The following is a 22,067-nucleotide window of genomic DNA, read 5'->3' on the forward strand; positions in this document are numbered from 1 at the left end:
TTTAGCTTCTCAGACATGTCAGGGCCTCTGGACAAACCTTCACCTTATCTGTTCTGCACTCTTCCGGTGCTTAACCAACTCTTTCTAAGTCCCACTTGCCTGTCTTCACCCCATTAGTCTCTCTTGGTATCTGGTTTATTTCTTCTATGGAACTTATTGTAATTTTTCATTATTATCTTATTTTTTTTACTTAAAAATCTGTTCCTGCTATTGGAATATATGTTATTTGAGGTCAGAGACTCTTACTGTCTTATTCCCTTTTGGGTTCCCATGCTCCAGTGTCTACCATGCAGTGAAGGCCCCAGTAACTGGATGGATGAGTGGGTAGAGAGGTAGCCAAGAAGTCAGGCCCTGAAAGTAGCTGCCTTAAGTCAAATTCTCCCTTCACTACATACTACCTGGTGGACTTGGGCAAGTTCCTTAAGATGGCCAAACCCCAGTTTTCTGATCTGTGAAATGAGGACAGATAAAAGTTACCACTCTACAGGGTTTTATAAAAACTGGAGATAATCTATGTAAACCCCTTAGCACAGTACATGACATATAATAACTGATCTATATGTGTTAATATATTAGTATATATTGGTATATGTTAGTATATTTTTACTAATGTCTTGATGGCTGTTATTCACATTCTCTGCCCGTATCTGTTACTCCCGACTGTGCTCTATTTTATCTAGCTGGTTTTGAGTTGTGATCATGATATTTTTGGTATGACCTGACCAATCATATGAGCTTACAGTAATCTAGCTTCGGAGGCAGGTACCGTTTTACGTTATGTGTTTATCAAATATGTCTCACTGTGAGCTCTTCTTGAGCTTAAGTTCAGCTAAAACCCTAAATGGTGCATGTCTACTGCCCTATGTTGGGCAGTAAATTCAGCTGTTTGTTTGTCTGAAAGCTGATTGTTTTAATTCGGACCTATCATGTCAGCTGGCTTGAACCTCTTTGGATCCTGTTTTTGACATCTCAGAGTAATGAATCAGTCCTCTCTGATTTGTGTCACAGACAGATTTGACCAGCACATCACCGGTGTCCTCCATAAAGTCAGTGTTTTAAACAGGTCAGTGGGAATGGCAGAGCAGGACCCCATGACTTGTGGCTGGAGACCTCTCTAGAGCTGGATACTTTCATTCTGTCTTCCATCTGGTTTCTTAAGCTGTTGTGTTTATTTCCTTGTCTGAGCACCAGGCCATTTTCCTTCTTGAAAACAATTTTAGTCATATCAACACACACTAACTTTTGTACCTACTACGTACAAGTAGTGTGCGTGGGCCCCACTGAACCATATGACAGATTAGATTGATGGCAAATAATGAAGAAATTAGGTGTAGATGGCTAAGAAATCAAAGTGCCTTTGTAAATAGGGAGCAGATTTGTAGTTGGCAGGATTTAAACCTGTGTTGGGAAGCTCCCAGTGGAAGGGGACGGGCCTGCCTGAAATTCCAATTTCTTCATCTAAGTAATCTGGGTAAATAGACTAAATTGGAAATTTGAGGAATTAGACTGTAGAATCCTGAGATTTCTTCTATTCATTCTATTGACCTTTCAAATGTATGTTTATATATGTATATCAAATCATTATGCTGTACACCTAAAAGTACAGCTTAAAAATTTTTTTTTAATGTTTATTTATTTTTGAGAGAGAGAGTGAGAAAGAGAGAGAGCAGGGGAGGGGCAGAGAGAGAGGGAGACAAAGAATCTGAAACAGGCTCCAGCTCCAAAGCTGTCAGCACAGAGCCTGATGCAAGGCTCAAACTCAGGAACTGCCAGATCATGACCTGAGCCGAAGTAGGATGCTTAATTGACCGAGCCACTCAGGAGCCCCTAAAAGTACAATTAACCCTTGAACATCACAGATTTGAACTTCAAGGGCCCCCCTTACATGTGGGCATTTTTCGTAAATATAGTACAGTACTGTACATGTATTTTATTTTCCTTATGATTTTCCCAATAACATTTTCTTTTTTTTTTTTAATATTTATTTATTTTTAAGAGACAGAGCATGAGCAGGGGAGGGCAGAGAGAGAGGGAGACACAGAATCTGAAGCAGCTCCAGGCTCTGAGCTGTCAGCCTAGAGCCCAATGTGGGGCTCGAACTCATGAACCGCGAGATCATGACCTCAGCTGCAGTCGGCTGCTTAACTGAGTGAGCCACCCAGGCGCCCCCCCCCCATAACATTTTTTTTTCTCTCACTTACCTTATTGTAAGGGTACAGCATACAATACATAGAACTTACAAAATACATATTAGTCAACTATTTATGTTATTGGTAAGACTTTTTGTCAGCAGCAGACTTTGAATAGTGAAGTTTTGGGGAAGTTCTGTGTGGATTTTCAAGTTTGTCGGGGACCAGCACTCCTAACTCTGACATTGTTCAGGGTCAGTGTGTAATACAGTGTTATATGTCAGTTTTATCTCAGTGACAAAAAGTGATCATACTCATCATTACCATATGTTTGTCTGTTCTATGCCTACTTCGTTTTTCTTTATGAAAATGAGTGAAGGGAAGAATTATGTAACGTTTCTAATCATCACAGCATATACATTCAGTACTTTATATGAAAGTGTCTTCTAAACTATGAAAAGCTGTATATATACGTAGAGCTGTTATGATTGAATAGATGTTCAGTAAATTGAATAGATGAATTTACGCCTTTGTATGTGGATGGCGTTAATGTAAAAGAATCATACCCAAAATATTTATTAACTAAAGCATCTATTTTACATTGGAAGCTTCTTGCCAAATTAGTTAGAAAATATAGGTTATTTTTGAGTTGAAGTGAAGTACAATAAATTCTTAGGTTCCCCAAATAGAATTTTACAGAAATATTTATATAACTCACAGCTAAAGTGAATTTTCTAAAAACTCCCCATAAGGTGAGATCACGTACGCCATGTCTCAGTACAGAAGGATTTTTTTTTTCAATCAGTTATGTCTCTAAAAATAAACCTAGTTTTGTTGTTAAAATTTGCTGTTTCCTCTTCACATAAGAACGTCTCATTAATTTTGGTGAAAACCGTCCAACAAGATAAGGTTAAATTGTCCAGTTTTCCAGTGGAAGAGAACCCACTTTGTGCCACGAGCAGAGTAGCAGCTAAGAGGTGAGTTGAAGACAGACGTGCTAGCTCAGTGGTCAGAGGATTTTGAATCCAAACATAGGTGGCTCAGGGAAGAGGTTTGGATGTTTTATGTGTGCTTTTAGTGATACCTTACCTCTCTTACTCTCTTGGGAGTTTTCTATCTAGAGCATTGACATTGACGTTCTCTGTCATCAGCGCACCAAAGAGTAAGAGAGAGTGGGTAGGTAGAAAAAAGGGGTGACCTCTTGGAGATCCAGTATATTTGCATGGGGCAGAAGAGGGGCCATATTCCGTTGTCTGTTGTGTTAAGTGGTCTAGACTCCTTGGATGGGGTTTCCTTTTCTCGGTCATTTGAAACCGATTTTGTGAAAAACTCAACTATGATTTCCTGTAAAGTAAAATCATTTGGTTTCGAGCGAAAGACTAGGAGATCTTGAGTAGGTCTAAATGTTTGAGCTTTTCTTGGTTTGAGAGAAAGGAAATGTCTTATTTTGGCCCCAGCACCTATACTAAACAGTAATATTGATAAAAATAAAATCCAGTAAGATATACTTTTTAATTAAGAAATGATACATATATATATATATATATATATGGTCTTATGAAACGATTAAAAAGAGGGCTCTGAGTCTTAAATTTGTTCTGATTGTCAGAGATGGACAGAATTGAACTAATAGGAGACTACACAGAGCACAAAGAAAAACTTCTTGTTGAATAACAGTTGTCAGAGAAGAAACAGATGATGTGTTCTTTACTACACTTAAAAAATTAATTATTGCCAATAGAAGCTTGTTTATGCTCGTTAACTGACTTAGCCTTGTGGTGTGGCATTATTCCACATTTAGATGGAAATGGGTTTCGGCGGAGAGTCCAAAGACTGGGTTCTGGTCCGGCTGAGTGAACTTCAGTGGGATCTCTAGTCCCCCTGGCCCCCAGTGTCCCCATTTGTAAAGGGAGGGGTACATAAAGAGGATAACTAGGCATCTTCTATTTCTCACTGTACCTTTTTTTTTTTCTTTTAATTTAAAGGCCTGTATTTTTATTAAACAATGTCTTGAAGTAAACAGGGAAGTTAACATTCAGATGTTTCAGGACCCTCCTGAATGATTTAGGGTCATTTTGGTAGGAGCAGATGTTAGGAGAAATCTAAGCAGCACGATATTTAAGGAAGAGGAATTTTATTTGATAAATTCAAGAATCCACATCGAGGTCTCAAAAGTTGGGTGCAAAAGAATCCAAAAGCTTTCTTGCGGTTTCCTTTTGGGAATCAGAACATTTCACTGATATTTTTCTGACAGCTCGTGAAACAGTAGCATTGAGCTTATAAGAGTTTTAATTTGTTCTAGTTGAAAAATAATAAAAATGTATGCATTATCTAAGAGACACAATAGTTTTACCACCATTGCCTGTTTTCCTACTACAAATAAATGGGCCAGTGTATTTTTACAAAGTCTTAATAGCTGACACGGTAACTAAAAAACCATGCTTACTGCTGGAATGGTAGCAGATTTATTAACTTGTTTTCTTCGGAAATTGTGATTTGCTAGTTGTCAGTACTTTTATGTCTACTCAAAAAAATTTTTGGCATTGAAAAGCATACTTGGATATTGGTATTCCTGTAATTATAGTATTTGAAAAAAATTACTTTTGAAGCATAAACAGAAAATATAGGAACCACATGGCGATGATCTTTAAGCTGCAATTCATTTAAGGTAATGGTGTTGATTTTTAAAAACCTCTCAGAAATTAACTATTTAATTTAGGATGATAAATTACATCCTTGATGTCTTTCAAGTATTTTTAATCTTATAATGAAAGCATTGTAACTACATTTGATAATAAAAAGATGTTTTCTAAACCATGAATACATAATAATACACACTGAAATTTACTTATACTTTTTCCTGTAGTGTAATCAGATAAAACTTTAAGAATAGCAGTATTTTCAGTTCACTTAAGTTTATATATCTTTATAGGGAGTGAAACCATCTTTACCTTACTTGAAAATGCCTTTCATTCTCCTGTTTATTAAAATTGTTTTAGTGTGGTTTTCTATTTAGTCTTATTTTTTATTTGTGCTTAATTCTGTTTCTACAGAATGCTAGAGTATCAACAAATCCGTAATTACTAATTAGTGGGCAATAGGACCAAAGTGATTTTAATCTTATATTTCAGTATATTTCAACTGGATTTTGTTTTTGGAAAATATTAATATTTTCAATATTCAGAGATACAAGGAACAATATATCCCAAAATGCAGTAATGTAATGTGAAAATTATGGTTCGACTACATTTACCATGAATCCTAGTGCCCTAAGATTAAGACCCTGAAAGGCATTTTCTGCTATAAATTTTGACAAGAACTAACTAAACAAGAGTATTGCAGTAATTTCTGTTATTTACTATAGGTCAGATGCTTGTAAATTTGAGGAGGTAATGATATGAAAAAAATCAGATGTATCATTGGGTTTGCTTTTTTTTATTGCAATGGTAGGGAATTAGTCTATATTTTAATAGTTATAAAGAACAAGAAAGAGTAAGATGTACAGTATCTAGTAGGCACTCAAAAATATTTATTGTTTTGAATTTAGGGCTTGGGAAGAAATTACTTACAAGAATCAATTAAATTAGAATTGTTTTCTTTTCTTTTTGCTTTGGCTGATTTCCTCAAGTGGTGATAAATGATTTTCAAATGGTGGTAAAAGTCAACAACTGTAATAAACAGTGAGTTTAGAGTAGCTATTTATAGATCTTTTCTTTAGTAATTCTTTTATCGACCAGCATTTGTACTTGGTTGAGTAGTCTTCTTTCCTAAAAGAGAAAAAATATGAAATAGTTTTTTGGTCTTAGACCAATCTTTTTATAAACTTATTTTTTAACATTTATTTATATTTGAGCGATAGGGCAAGAGCGAGAGCGAGCGAGCGAGAGAGCATAAATGGGGGAGGGGCAGATAGAGGCAGAAACAGAATCCGAAGCAGTGCCAGGTTCTGGGCTGTCAGCACAGAGCCCTTTGAGGGGCGTGAACTCACGAGCAGCAAGATCATGACCTGAGCTGAAGTTGCATGTTTCAGGCGCCCTGAAAAGACCCGTCTTTTTTATGAGGAGGTCCCATCAGAGAAAAGATTGGGGCGCCTGGGTGGCTCAGTCGGTTAAGCATCTGACTTCGGCTCAGGTCATGATCTCGCAGGTCCTGAGTTCAATGCCTGAGTCAGGCCCTGTGCTGACAGCTCAGAGCCTGGAGTCTGCGTCTCCCTCTCTCTCTGCCCCTCCCCTCCCTTAAGCTCTGTCTCTTTTTCTCTCAAAAAATAAATAAACTTATAAAAAAGAAAAGACTCAGAGTCTGGCACCTGCTTCAGATTCTGTGTCTCCCTTGCTCTCTGCGCCTCCCCCACTTGCACTGTCTCTCTCAACAATAAGTAAACATTAAAAATAAAAAAAAATAAAAAAAAGAAAGAAAAGAGATCTTCCTGTTTTAATGCAGCTCAGTTTGAGAGAAACAAACCCTGGTTTATTTTTCTTTTGAATGTACTTATTGTAGCAATCAGGATACTTTTAAAGTGCCTTAAAAAGCACTGGGTTATAGTTGGTCAAACATTTTTTAGTATGGATTCTGTACAGAGCTACTATAAAAAACGAATTTCGTTAACTTGTTAGGAAGTACAGGTCACAGACTCCTTTGTGTGGGTGGCCCTCACCTCAGAAACTGGGCTTGTGGGGCGCCTGGGTGGCTCAGTCGGTTAAGCATCCGACTTCAGCTCAGGTCATGATCTCACAGTCTGTGAGTTCGAGCCCTGCGTCAGGGTCTGTGCTGACAGCTCAGAGCCTAGAGCCTGGAGCCTGTTTCGGATTCTGTATCTCCCTCTCTCTCTGACCCTCCCCTCCTTATGCTTTTCTCTCTCTCTCCCTCTTCCTTTCCCTCTGTCTCAGAAATAAATAAAAAATGTTAGAAAAAAAAGAAGGAAACTGGGCTTGTCTTCACCTGCTACCCTCTCCTGCCTCTCAACCAAAAGACCATGGCCCCACTTCAGGGATGAATGGAAGGAGTCATGGTTTCTTCTTGGCCTTTTTTTTTTAAACTAATATCCTCTGTTATTTTATTAGGTTAGGATGTACTTTGAATAAATTACATATATTTAAAACATGCATACATATATAATAGGTTATAAGGTATAATATGTACATATTTAATGTATGTATGTACTTAAATATATATGAATGTATTTAAATGTGTTTCCCCACTTTTATTGAGATACACTTAACATATAACATTGTATTCGTTTTAGGTATACACTCTGGTGATTTGATGTTTGTGGTGTTGTGAAACGATGACCACAGTAAGCTAACATCCATCGCTTCACATAGTTACACACTGTTTCTTGTGATGAGCGCTCCTAAGAGCATTTCTCTTAGTAACTTTCAAATATACAATGATGTTAACTTCAGTCACTGTGGTGTACTCTGCCTCCCCAGAACTTACTCATCTTATAACTGGAAGCTGGTTCCTTTGGACCCCTTCAACAGTTTGACCCACCCCGTACTTCTGGCCACCACTCATCTGTTCTCAGTTTTTTAAATTTATTTAAATTTTTTAACATTTATTTATTTTTGAGAGCAAGGGGGAGAGAGAGGGAGAGAGAGACAGATAGACAGACAGACAGAGCATGGGCAGGGGAGGGGCGGAGAGAAAGAAATGGAGACACAGAATCTGAAACAGGTGTCAGACTCCAAGGCATCAGCACAGAGCCTGACACAGGGCTCGAACTCAGGAATGGCGAGATCATGACCTTGGCCAAAGTCAGATGCTTAACCAACTGAGCCACCCAGGCAGCCCAAGTTCAGTTTATTTTTTGTTTTTGTTTTTGTTTTTTTTTAGATTCCACGTGTAAATGACATCAAGTGATATTTGTCTTTCTGTCTGACTTGCTTTACTTATCATAATGCCCTCAAAGTCTATCCACTTTGCCACAAATGTCAGGATTTCCATCCTTTTTTATGATTGAGTATATAAAATCCCGTTTTCTTGATCTATTCATTCATCCACACATAGGTTGTGTCCATATCTTTTTCTTTTTAAATATTTATTTATTTTTGAGAAAGAGAGCACATGAGCAGGGGAGGGGCAGAGAGAGAGGGAGACATGATATGGAGACGTGAGGCTTGAACCCACGAACCATGAGATCAAGAGCTGAGCCAAGTGGGATGCTTAACTGAGCCACCCAGGCGCCCCCCTTCCCCCGGTTGTGTCCATATCTTAACTATTGTGAATAAGGCTGCAATGAACACGCAGGTTCAGATCTCTTTTTGAGACAGTGATTTTGTTTCCTCAGATAAATACACAGAAGTGGAGTTGCTGGATCGTTGTTAGTTTTACTTTTAAGTTTTTGAGGACTTTCCCTCCTGTTTTCCATAGTGGTTGCACCAATTTACATTGCCATAAAGCTAATTTTATATATTCACATTTTAAATGTAAAATTGTTTCTGCTTTTATTAAATTAGAATGTTAAGTATGTTGCCAACATAAATTTCCTTCTAGAAAACAAGAAGCCAAACTGTTACCCTTTTAAAGCCTTCGTGTGTGTGTTGTTTTTTTTTTTAAGTTATATCATGGACTGGTTCCAAGATAGTCAAGGATGTCTTTTTTTATGTACACAGGAATATAGACCTGCACTAGTCTTTTTAGTTATATTTTTTCCACAAACCTGTCATGTTTAAATGTCCTAATGTAGAATTTTAAGATATGTGCAGTCGAATAGATACCATAGGATTACTGGCTTTGTATAGCAGAGAACTGCCGAAGATCGGGAGTGTTTTCAGTTTATTAAAATAACTCCATTAACATAGCTCTGAGCTATGAACAAAATGGAAATATCCTCTTGAATGATAGTTCAGTTAGGTGGGTTTGTAAGAGATCAAGCAACCTTTCCTAGAAGTTTTTACTTATTGATGCATTTAAAACTATTAGTTCTCCAGTGATCCAGTCAGGTACCAGTTGAGGTGGGGGGAAGGAGGGCATAGGGGGTGGTGTTAGGAAGCTGTTTTCAAGTCTTTGAATTTATAGCAGTTTCTTGATGATTTGTTGGGACAAATCCCCAAGTCTTCAATGACAGCAATAGCAATTAATTCCTCGATTAAATAGAGTAAAATATAAATGACCCCTTCAACTTCTAGAATGTTTATCAATATAGAACTAAAATTATTTGTGAAGCTATTGAAGTGAATTCTGTTAAAATAAACTCAGTGTATTTCATTATAGTGAAGTGACATTTCAGGAGAGGGTTATGTTCTAAGTTCAGTTTGAAAGGGAAATATTGTATTTTGGTCAAAATTACTTTTGAAAATCTCACAAATTGCTCATAATTTACAGTCTACAGGGAGTTGAATGTATTGCTTTTATATGTGTTTACAGTATTTTATTTCTACCACATTGGATACATTCATATCCTTTCTTAAAAACTCTAATTTGTATTTTTTTCCCCTTCCATTGTTGGGATAGATTGCCATTTATTCAGACAGGGACCAGGTATAAACAAGTTGGCTTGTGTCTGGGCACTCCTTTGTATGAAGAGTACATCTGTTTCTTAGCTGAAACTGCACTTACTGTGGCAGGATGCTCATATGGTGAGAGGTGCACAGATACTGTAACTGACCGGGGGCTCTGGAGGCTCATGTCTCACTCTTCACATTCATTCCAGGACATTCAGTCACTGAGATAAATGGTGGTTGGAGTTATATCCACTCCTTCCATTTCTCTCTTGCTGTTGCACGTTCCAACTCTACTGTGTGTTCCTGTTGCAGTTACCATTAGCTCTGAACCCTCTGGTTGTGTGATCATGATGAATGAAGACAAAGATGAAATGTACCACATAGCAGGGTGATGTGAGATCATGCACACCGAGGGCCCTTGGCATCAAACCATAGAGTAGAAGAAACAGGAGGCCTTCAAAGTAGAAAACGAAGGATCAGTTCCCTGCACGAGACAGGTGTGCCTCTGAAGTGGTAGTTTCTTTCTCGTAGCATCATGAGGCTATCTTTTTTCTTTACTTTTCTTTAGTGCAGCTCTTGATACATTTGCTGGTTTTGAACCAATGCAGAATCTATTCTCAGATAATGTTAAAACTTCATATCATGATACATGATACATGATACATCTATCAGTATCTGGTATGCTCAACAATTAGCAGATTTATATATTTGACTATTTCAGGAATTTGAGAATCTAACATTTATTTCTACATTGTGTTCTTTAAGTCCACCTTTTGATTCATAGTGTGGAGCCTTCTTTATCCACTGCTATCTGAGACCCGCACCTCACTCACCCAGTCGTTCTTAGCCAATGATACTTTTGCGAAGTATCATTAGAAAAAAAATGATCACTTCATTTTTTTATGACTTTCCCACAATCATATCTGATTTCAGCTTTTACCTCATCCAGGGTCATCTTAAGGCTCCTTTATATTTCCAACAATGCCACACTACTAACATCAGCAGGCACGAAAGGTCAAGATCTTTCTTTCCACTTTGTTTATAATGGGAATGTGTAAAGCATATGAGTATTGGAACGTTGTTAATATTTTATCCTTTCAGAACACTGAAAGAGCACGAGAAAATTAGGGACAAAGCAAGTCACCTCAGTGTTTTAAAAAAAAAAGTTACACACTCTGAATGGCTCAATATTTTGTCTGTGATGAGCGGAAATTTGCATTCATGAGAAGACATAGCAAGCCGCTTCTCTACTTCTAGCAAGCATAAAGCATTTACTAAAGCAGCCCCAAAAGTAGAAGTGTCACCTGCGCTCTTTGTAAACTGACTACAGAGCTGAAATGGTTCTTATTTTTGCCCTTGAATCTCCTAGCGTCACATAACAGTGGTTTAAGTTTGGCTTAACCCAAGTGTCCAATGTTGTCACAGTGCGACAGAATCAATTCTATTTTAAATGACGTCAGGTTTTCTTTTCTCTACATACATACTTTTAGAACGGCACTTCTTTTCTGCCACAGTCCCTTCTCCTCTCGTTTGAACACTTGTTTTGGCTGAGAGTTACTTTAGCTCTGAGAAAGTGCTTCTGAATATTAAGTGATCAGTTGATACCACTTCCCTTAATATTAAGGAAAGGAAAAAAAAACCACTTCTGTAAAAATTCTTCAAAGAACACTTGCTTAGAATAAGGATTGATTTGGGAGTCACATTAGAAACAGTTAGAAAACTAAGAAGTTTCACCAAAATGTTACATATTGTACCGGGGAGACTGAAAGGTCAAGGCCATAGTGGTTCCGAGGCTGGCTGGAGTCCCTCTGTTGTAAACAATAGACACTGCGACCCGAGGCTAAGCACATTCACACTGCACTTCTTCAGATCACCACTGCTAACATCTCACAGAGAAATGCTTCTTCAAAATTAATCTTGGCCAGGGCTTTGCAAACTGAGATCCTTGTGTTTGCCGGGGTGATACTCGATCTAGGCCATCCAAGTTATGTCCTCTTCCAATGCCTTTGTTATCTGTGCCAAATTGTGGGCCAAGAGGTTGTAGAGAGCACATTGCATCATTTCCTCTCTGTCTCCTGTAAACATCAACGTTTGCTTAGGGAGACAATACATGAGGTAGTGGAAAGACTACCGAACTTGAGATCAGACTAACCCAGTTTTGAATCCCAGCTCTGCCACTATGTAATCTTGTGTAAGTTACTAAATGTCTGTGAGCTTCAGTTTTTTCATCTGTAAAACAGGAATAGGATGCTTATTTTTACAAGGTTGTCATGAACACAAAATGAGATTAAAAATATAAAATGCTAACTAAGACAGTGCCTGGCAGGCACATGGTAAGCACTTAAAAATGATGACTGGTATCAGTGTTACTATCAGGCCTGCAGTAAAAACATCAAATCAATGTCGTGTGCCCTCAACAATGGTAACCATGAATAGAATTTCTAGAATGGTATCAGCAGCCTTCCACATCTACACTAAAAAGGGCAGCCATTTTTGTCTGTTTCTAAAATGGCTTCTTAATCTTCTATAATATCCTTTTATTCATATAGGCTGATTTTCTAATTGTCTAGCGTGGAGAGTGAGTCTTAGAAATGCATTTTGCTATATTCTAGAGCAGTGCTATCCAGTAGAGTTTTCTGTGATGGTGAAAATGTTTTATACCTGCACTGTCCAGTATGGCAGACAAAATCCATATGGAGTATGTATCATGTGACTAATGCAAATGAGGAACTAAACTTTTTAAGTAAGTTAAATTTTAACAGCTACAGGTAGCTAGTGTAACTCCAGACACAACCTTATTAGTGATTTGGTAAAATCATTCTTAGCATCTGCAAGTTAACAGAAGCGTCAATTGGCAAATATTAAATTTCCAGTGAGTACATTCTTTCTACCCATATGCAACTTGACAGAAACTATTCTTTCTCTCCCAAGTTATAGATTACTGTGGGCTCATTTTTCAGTATCATATATAACTTTACTTTCTAAATTTATTCTATGAATTTATCCATTGGTTTCTGAGTGATAAATTCACACTGTCATGTTTCTTCAGCTTCAGAACCACAAGTTCTTTCTTTCTTAACAAAAACCTTGGGTTCCAGTCTTCTTACTGTTTTTTTTTTTTCTTTTGTCCCCATTCTCTTCCTCAGTATACAAATCAGTTACACTGTATTAAAAATTATTACATGATTTTTAAGTCACATACTGTTTAGTAGCAGGGATAAATCATTCCCATTGGATTAAAATAGTTCATGTGTGCTAATTTATCTTTCCAGGTAAAGTTATCCTTCAGGATGAAGATGACATAATTTTTCAGATGGGTTTTACATTCATTTATTTGAATATTCTTTCTTAGGAAATCAGGAAAAATATATACCAGAGCTTCTCCTAATGCAGCATTGTGAAATCGGTATTGCGACCGATTTTTTTTTTTTTAAAGAAGTGGATTGAATAAGAAGGAATAGGATATACCTATCTGAGTGCTTCACACATAGTAAGGATTAATATTGTTTTATGAAATGCTAGTTACATTTAAATGCATGTGTGAAAGTGTGCATGTTTCTGAATTGTGATGTAAAATGGATTTCTTACTATGGTCTTATTTGAAAAGAAAAGAAAGATTGAAAACCATTGTTTAACATGGTATGGTGTGTGTGGGGGGCGGTAATGTCAGAAGATCTGGTTCAGGGCTTATATTTACTCTTTTGAATAATCATTCAATGTCTTTGACCTCCAGTTCCTTTTTTGAATAAATAGGGATACCTGCCCTATATGCTTATGCAGTTGTTTTAAAGATTAAATAGCATTTTAAGGTAATAGACAGTTGTAGCACTTCATATTCCTTTAAAGTAGTTTGTCGATCATTTTCTATTGTAAAAACTCATGGCTTAAAATAGCAATCATTTGTGCTCATTTTATGAATCTCCACCTCAGCCGAGATTTGACTGATCTAGGCTGGATTTGACTAGGTGGCTCTGCTTCAGGTTATGGGTTGTGGGTTGTCTGGGCTGTGGTTTGGGTTTGGTTCTGCTCCACATGTATTTGTTCTTCGGTCCAGGCAAAAGCGCAGCTGTCCGGGGCATACTTTTCTAATGGAGAAACACCAGAATATAGAAGCAAAGCCAAAACATGTGAACATACTTATGACTTTTGCTTATGTTATAGCCATAAAAATTTAATTGGCTAAGTGAAATCACATGGCCAATCCCAAAGTCATTAGGAAGAGATAGTGTATTCCATTCCCAGTGGAAGGGAGATAGAAGTGAAATTTTTCTGAACAATAATCTAAAGTGTCACATTACCCAAAAACCATTTTGTTCACTACTTCGTTCTGAATGTGAAATGACATCCAGGTATCACCATGTATTTGAAGACAGTCCCTAACACAGGGGATTGGCTGAAAATGGATGAATAGGAAATTGAAGTGATATATAATGAACAGAGGAGAATATTTCAATACTCTAATATTCTAACAGAGAGATGAGATATATCCATAAGATGATAAAAGTTGCATGCTATGTAAAGCAGTGAGAACAAGAAATATCTCGTGGAAATAAAAAATGTGGTTGAAATCTTTTCATAAATTCAGTAGAAGCTTTGGAAGATGAAGTCAAGTGAATCCTCCAGAAGTTAGAATCAAAAGATGAGATAGAAAACATAAGGAAATTAGATGATAAATCCAACAGAGCCAAAAACCAATGTCTTGGAGTTCCAAGAAGAGAAAATATTAAAATATATGACATCAAAATATTTTAAAATAACAATACAAAAAAAATTCCCTAGACTGAGGAGAACAAGCCTCCAGATTAAAAAGGGCCTACTGAAAACCCAGCACAAAATATGAAAAAGGCCATTCCAAGGTCCAACACTATAAAATTTCAAAATGTCAGGGAAAAAGAAATTATTATAAAACCTTTTAGAAACAAAACAGCAAACCACAGACTAAGTATTAGGAATCAGAAAGGCATAGGGCTTTTCAATTACAATATTAGAATCTTTAAGACAATGGAGTAACCTCTTAAAAATCCTGAGTAAGGATTAATTTCAACATAGATTTTTATACCTAGCCAAACTGTCAAGTGTATAGGTAGAAAAATAGCATTTTCAGGCATACAAATACTTTAAAAAATGTATTATTCAAATACTCTTTTTTATGAAAGTTGCCTGAGAATGTACTTTAACTAAAAAAGGAAGTAAACTGGAAAACAGGATGACTCGCAACCCAGAAAACATGAAACTCTTAATAGGAGCATGTCTAAGGCTTGACCCAAGACAGAGATCAACCAGACCAGACATAAGGCATATCTGATGTGTTTTGTTATCTGAGAAAATAAATATTGATGGGTATATGACGGATCTTTTTGAACTTTGGGGGAAAAAATGTCAGTTACCTAGAAAAATAAGCTATTAAAAATAGGCAATTAATTCCAGAAATAATAAAATATTGTACAAAAAAATAATCAAAATAAGATATGAAAATACAGATCAGAGTGGGTCAGATGGGCCATTGATGATTGGGCTTGGAGACGGGTATAGGGAAGAGCACGGGCACTGCCCTTCTTTGTTATGAGCAGATGATTACTATTTGACTTAAATTAGGTGAAGTGCTCTGATAGGAAAAGTTAATAAGTAATAAAAATAAAGTTACATATGTCTCTGATTAAGGAAAAAAGCTCCTATACTACAGAAGACTATAGATAAACAGTAAAAAGTCTCCCTTTTTCTATATCCCATCCTTGGTATGATTCTCCTGAGGCAGCCACTTTAAGAAAAATTGTTTTTAATGTTTATTTTTCAGAGAGAGAGACAGACAGACAGAACATGAGTGGGGGAGGGGCAGAGAGAGAGGGAGACACAGAATCTGAAGCAGGCTCAGGCTCTGAGCTGTCGGTACAGAGCCTGACATGGGGCCTGAAATCATGAACCACTAGATCATGACCTGGTCTGAAATTGGACCCTTAATTGACTGAGCCAGCAAGGCGACCCTTGAGGTAGCCACTTTTAACAGTTTCTACTTTTAGTTGCTCTGGCGGTTATATCCATGACTGGAAGTTCAGCAAAACCTTGGTTTGAAAGCAGAATTTGTTCTTGAAGCCTACTTGTAATCCAAAGCACTTGTATATCAAAGCAAATTTCCCCCATAACAAATAATGGAAACTCAGATGGTTCATTCCACAACCCACAAAGATTCATATAAAGATGATTACAATACTATAATATAATATAAAATAATAAAGAAAAATAAATTAACCTCCACTTACCTTTGAAAACTCTCATGGCTGGTGTGAGGGAGACAAGAGAGAGGAGGGCTATTGTGTAGGATAACTTTGACTATCACTAATGGACCTTGACTACAGTACAGTATTAATAAACTCTTGTCATAGACTGTATTTAATGTAACTGGCAATAAGGCAGCAGAGGAAATGGTCTGTGTCCACAGGCAGCCTGACCTAGAATGAAGCAAAGCTTACTCTTGTATGGAAGAGCCAAGGACTGTCCAATAGGTTGCTTTGAAGTGACAAAAAATACACTAGTGCCAGTTGTGGGCACCTTCCAACGTTTTGAAATGTCACTGATTTCTGCCAAACATCATGGCCTGAGACCAAGCATCTGAGCATGGGAGAGGACCACGCACAATCTCACAGAGAGAGAGAGAGAGAGAACCATTGGCTCGGTTGTGATCATGTGACGTTCAGCCCCCCATTCTACTCGTATTGCAAGACATCGCTTGTTTATCAAGTTAAAATTTATTAGGAATGCTTGCTCGTCTTGCGGAAGACTCGCAGAGCAGATTACTCACGATCCAAGGTTTTACTGTATATCTTTTGGTAAAGTGTAAAGCCATCTGGACTTGTCTTTGCCCAGTTAGACGTGGCCACAGCAAGCTTCACTGTGGACATTGCAGGTTCATAAAGTATGACTGGCCTATGGCTGTTGTTGGTCCTTCAAACCTGAACCACTGTATACAGCCAGGGAAGCAGCACTGACCGTGTTGGGTGAGGCGAAGGGTTATCCTGCCAGTGGGAGCATGGCATTTCTGGCAAGAGAGTCCTCTCCTAACTGTTGGAGTTGGTGCCATGGCAGATTTTCCTGACTCAGGGAGAGAGTGTTGATCCTGGGTCCAGCTGGTTACACTGTTTGTTGATTTTGATTATCTGCACCAAGAAGCTCTTTTCCTGGCACAGAAAATCAGAAGAAGGCAGTAATTTTCCACCTAACGAATAAAAATGCTTTTTGCATTTTGAAATGATAATAAAGTTTCATTCAGCTTTCATCAGAATTATGGGGGACATTTTATTGAATTAGGTCAAGAACTCTTTAGTCCTCTGTCCGTAGGCAGACCATGTTTTCTACTTACCACTGTGCTGTTCTTGAAAGATAGAGAAACAAAATCAGCGCTACCAACACTGGCTGTCTTTTATTCAGCTCTTACTATGTGCTGGACACTCTGCCAACTACTCATCATCTCATTTAATCCTTATGATAGTGTTCAGAGCTGGCTACAGTCATCACTTCCATTTTAGACTGAACATTGATGTCAACACTCCATTAACAGTCAAGTGACTCGTCCAAGGTCACAGGGCTGGAAAGTGCCAGAGCTGCATCTGAAACCCTAATTTGTGTTGACTCTGGGGCCCAAGTTTTTATTTCTGTGTTTGCCTGATTTTCAGTACAGCCTCTGACTCTATTACATGAGAACAAGAAAGCAGCTGATTTATACTCAAAACCTGATTACCAGTGTAAGGTTATGTATCTTGTTATCATTGCCTAGTGTTTATCAAAACTGTTGCATCTTTTCTTTTCACGAAAGTTTGGGATTTTATACATTTTCTATTTCTGTATTTTTCGGTATCCTCTCAATTCATACTTCTGGAGTCTTCTCTGATGTCTCATGATAACTTTCCTTTTATTTCCGTATATTCACCACGTTCTCTTTATGTTTGTTTGAAGTGTCTCTATTCTCATATCCGGAATATTGCAACTATCTCTTCATGGTCTGCCTTGTGCCAATCTCTGTCCTCTTAAGTTGACCATAAACATCTCTCCAGTTCTTTTAAATTTTTTTTTATGTTTTTTATTTATTTCTAGGAGAGAGAGAGAGACAGTGTGAGCAGGGGAGGGTCAGAGAGAGAGGGAGTGACAGACTGAAACAGGCTCCAGGCTCTGAGCTGGCAGTCAGCACAGAGCCTGACACGGGGCTCGAACCCACGAACCGCGAGACCATGACCTAAGCGAAAGTCGGACGCTTAACCGACTAAGCCACCCAGGCGCCCCTCTCCAGTTCTTTTAAAGCTCAGCTTCTCTCATATTGAGTACCTTTTTAAACCATTAATATCTCTCCATTACCTATCAGAAAAATACAGCTTTAATTAACCTAGAATTTAAGACCCTTCACAATGTGGTCTCCTCTATCATTCCATGAGTTAATGTGCCCTTACCTTCTTTCCCACTTTTCGTGTCCATGCTACTGTATTCCTAATCTGACCTACTGAAGCACAGATTCTCTCTACTACTCACTTGTTTCTTATGTGCTTTGTATTTTGGTAGTTTTGTGTGTGTGTATGTATAGGTCTCAATTACCCGTCTGAATTAACTCCTGAGTATACAGATGGAAACTCTCTAATGCCCCCATGGTATTCAGTGTGGTTTCTTGCATATAGCATTGTGTAAAAAATTAATGAGTGAATTTTTGAAGTTTCATACGTGTTTACTTTTCCAGTTTTATACATGTTTACTTTTCCAGTTCTATACATGTTTACTTTTGTTAATTTCATAAACTTTAGACAACTAAAACTTAATAGACATTCATGTTTTTCCATTTCTTTAATTATATTAAATTATAGGATTAGAAATAAGGTAGTATAGCTTTATCAGTTTGAAATTTTTAAAGATAATAGCTCCATCTCATTTAGTGTTCTAATCCAAAAGATATACAAAGCCTACTCTGAATGAAAGTGATCAGTTCATTATCACATAGGTTTTTAAAAGTAAAACAATATTTGAGAACTTGTTATACATTGCTTTATTCAGTTGCTGGTAATGTACAGTTTTGATGGGGATAAACTGGATGTTTATAGTTGTGAGAAATGTCAAAAACCAAATCATTTAGTTTATCTTGCCTGATGCATTAAATGTAATTGGAGCATATTGAGGACATTTGAAATGTACTTAAATACTAAGTTTATAACACTTAGGCATGATTTTGTTTTCCAAAAGGAGATTGAATTTTTGTGAAATAAAAATGCTTCTTGCTTTTTGTTGAATTTGAAAATGTTTCTACCTTTTACTTTCCTATTTATTTATTTTTCTGGTTTTAACAGTCTGAATGTCTTTTATTTTTTTTAATTTATAGATGTTGTGTGATAAATATTTCTCCTTTAATGTATGAACTACTTAAAACTGTGTTCCATGTAAGGTATTTTGGCTTCGAAATATTTGAGCTTCAGTAAGATGAGGATAATTTCACCCTGAGACCAAAGAATAAACTATCATAGATTTTTATGTATTTTAGATGTTCATATTTATTAACTGCGAGTGCTTTTATTGCCTTTTAATGCAATTGTGGTGTAATATTATTTTAGCTCAGAAATCTCATTTACTCTAAACGCTTGAAGGTTGTCGTGCTATTTTTTTTTTCCTAAAAAGTATTTTTTCCCAAACAATGTTGAGCATCATAATAATGCCTTCTTTTACACCTCACGTTTTTCTAAAGGATGACAATTCGCCCTTCAATTTGGCTTTCAAAATTTCCAAGTGAAATCATAAGTATACCTTTCAGAACAGAGTCACATATTTCAAGTAAATCATTGCATGTATCTGATCTAATCTCACAAACAAAAATGTTGTATTTTTTAAAGTGGTGACATGTTTAAGTTGATACCGTTTTTAAAGGGACTGAGCCTTAAGAATGAAAGTGCAGATTATCCATTTTGACTACTCTCATTTAATCATTTCATTTCTGAAATTAGATTTCCTCTTACGATCCAAAAAAACCTCACTAATGTGCATTTTTGGCTGGGTTAATTCCCTTTGTCATAAAATGGAAGCTAGCCTAAATTTTCTAATAATTTTTCATCCCATTAAAATTCATGGCAAAAATAAAAATGAGATAATTTTGAATTCAAGTGCATATAGTTTATATGGACACCTCCCCCTCTCCCCTCCTCTCTACCTAAGGAAATAGAGAAATTGAGATTAGAAGTCAGTGAAAGCAAACAGCACTTGGAACGGGAGCAGCAGAAGGCAGCCGGGGCCAGAGAAGAGTGTCTGGAACTGACAGATCTGCTGAGCGAATCCCAGCACCAACTGCACCTCACCAGGTATTCCCTAATCCCATTACGCGCCAGAGCACCAATTCCATCCCACTGATTTTTGCCACCGGCTTCCAAACAGTTGTTAGAGTTCATCTTAGTCATTCAATTCACACACAGCTTTCAGGCATATTAAGAGAAGTGGAGATGTGGTAAGCAAAACACCCAGACATGTGAATGATAAGTGTGGCAGAGAATTACTGATATATTACAAAACCTTTCATCGACAATGCTCAAATATTTAGGTGATTCTCTATCAATATGAGCAACATGACATGTGCCTCCTACCACCACCACTACCTCTCCTGTTAATTCTGTGTCTAATGAAAATGTTGAACTGAAAGATCTGTGGAAATATATTTTAGGAAAAGAATCAGCTACTGTCAGTGGTAAAAGAGACCAAGTAAAAGGCATCCCAAGATGCAAACTGGGACGTAACTGATACAAAATAAGGGACTCGAGTCCTAAGGAGGTATAGAATCTGGAGATGAAATTGATTGACACTGTTCATGTTCAAACCATTGTTATAACCGTGCCCTGCACCACTGTGTTCTCAAATTACATGGCTTCTGTTGTGAGGTGCTGGGAAGTATTTATCAATGTGGTGAAACTTTAGTAAATGTATAGCTCAGCCCTGGGTTACAATGAGACGTTTTAGGTAGCAAGCGCTATATAATTTGCTGTGTGGAAAACACACACGCACACATGCACACAAACACACATACACAGAAATTCAAATAGAGATTGTAATATTTGATGTTACCCATATAAGTGGTTTCTTCTCACTTTACATTCTAGTACAAGTTTCCATTTTTCAGACCAAGCATTTAGGTCTGTTCAGTTCTTAGAGTTTTTAAGTTTTTACAGAGAACTTTGCCTAAATACACATGCAAGTTTATGAGCTTTGATGTGGTTCATAAATTAGGAAAACACTGGTCTTTTCATCATAGTAATATGTTGAATTTAAACTACAAAAGGGGACTGATCCCTTTTACGTTAAATATGACAATGTAATTCTGAGCACGGTATGATAACAGATGGGGAAAAAGCACCACTTGAACAGCCTGCATTTGGAGAAAAAAATATTCTAGGGGTTGGTGAACCTCCCAAAGTTTTGGGTGAGTGTTAAGATGCCTCTAGTTCTGTTAAAATCAAACTTTGTTAAAAACATTTTGTTATGATAATATTCCAAATGGTTTGCCAATGCAGCTTTTCAGCAACGTAAGAAAAAGAGAAGAAAGGAAGGGAGAAAAAGAAAGAAAGAAAATAAACCCTTTATACATGTGTGATATCTGGAAAAATCCCAATAGATAAAACACTTTTGTGAGAAGAAATCGCTTACTACTGCCGAGTAAAAGCTGTTCTTTTAATGCCCGTTGAAAGCGTTGTCCTTTAGAACCAAGAATGTAATGTCAACATAGTTCCTATGGATTGTTTCATCTTAGAAGTTCTGAAATTTAGCTGCATCATGACAGTTAATAGTGTTTCTTCTGAAACAACCATTTGTGTGTTAAGCACTACTGAACGACAGAAACGGGACAGCCTTTCATGTCTCAGTGTGGCTGGGCTTCTGTAAATAAATATTCATGCTGGTTTTGTCCCCCTTTCTGTTTTAATCAGAGAGTTAATTTCTGAAGTCAAAGTCCTATAGAGAGTGTTCCTGTGCGTGTCAATTCGTACTGTCTGACAAGCCCAGTGTCTTGGAAGAAGAGCATATTTAAGGTCCCGTGATTGCTGAAAATGGACTCGTAGTAACTAATTCCTTTGTTCTTGAGGAAACTGGTGTTTCCTGGTTCCATAGAAAGCTTTCTCTGTTGGCTTTATTTACGGCTAGTCTACAAAAATTGAAAACTAGTTTTACAGAAAAGAAAACTTAATTACCCAGTTTCTGAGTGCAGTACTCTTTTGTAAGCCTTTTACGTTTATTCTGTGCTCATGTTCTATAAAATCCACATTCATAAATTTAAAAAGGACAATTAAAAAAGCGAAGAACTGTGTGTATCTCTCTTTTGCACTAAAAATGGGAGGCGTTTGTTGGGCTGAATATTTCTGATACACTTTTTTTGGGCTTTTTAGAATTTGCTTTCCCTCGACGTTCTGTACTGATTCGGTATACTCATACTCATTCGGTATGTGGCTGAGTCTTTCTTTTCCCGTGGAATTTTCTAAGTACATTCCATACAGGTAGC

At 37.1% G+C, this 22,067-nt stretch overlaps 1 protein-coding gene across 4 annotated transcripts in view; it reads left to right on the forward strand.

Annotated features, from left to right (window-relative positions):
- SDCCAG8 (SHH signaling and ciliogenesis regulator SDCCAG8) overlaps positions 1–22,067 on the forward strand; it is a 255,856-nt gene that overhangs the window by 108,856 nt on the left and 124,933 nt on the right. For all 4 annotated transcript variants that reach the window (XM_039237498.1, XM_039237495.1, XM_039237496.1 and 1 more), the window contains exon 13: positions 19,745–19,887. In XM_039237498.1, the coding sequence (XP_039093429.1) occupies positions 19,745–19,887 (143 nt within the window). The remainder of the gene's footprint in view (positions 1–19,744; positions 19,888–22,067) is intronic.

This window comes from Hyaena hyaena, unplaced genomic scaffold, assembly GCF_003009895.1.
Source record: "Hyaena hyaena isolate Hyena2069 unplaced genomic scaffold, ASM300989v1 scaffold_127, whole genome shotgun sequence".
In the NCBI taxonomy this organism is placed as follows: Eukaryota; Metazoa; Chordata; class Mammalia; order Carnivora; family Hyaenidae; genus Hyaena; species Hyaena hyaena.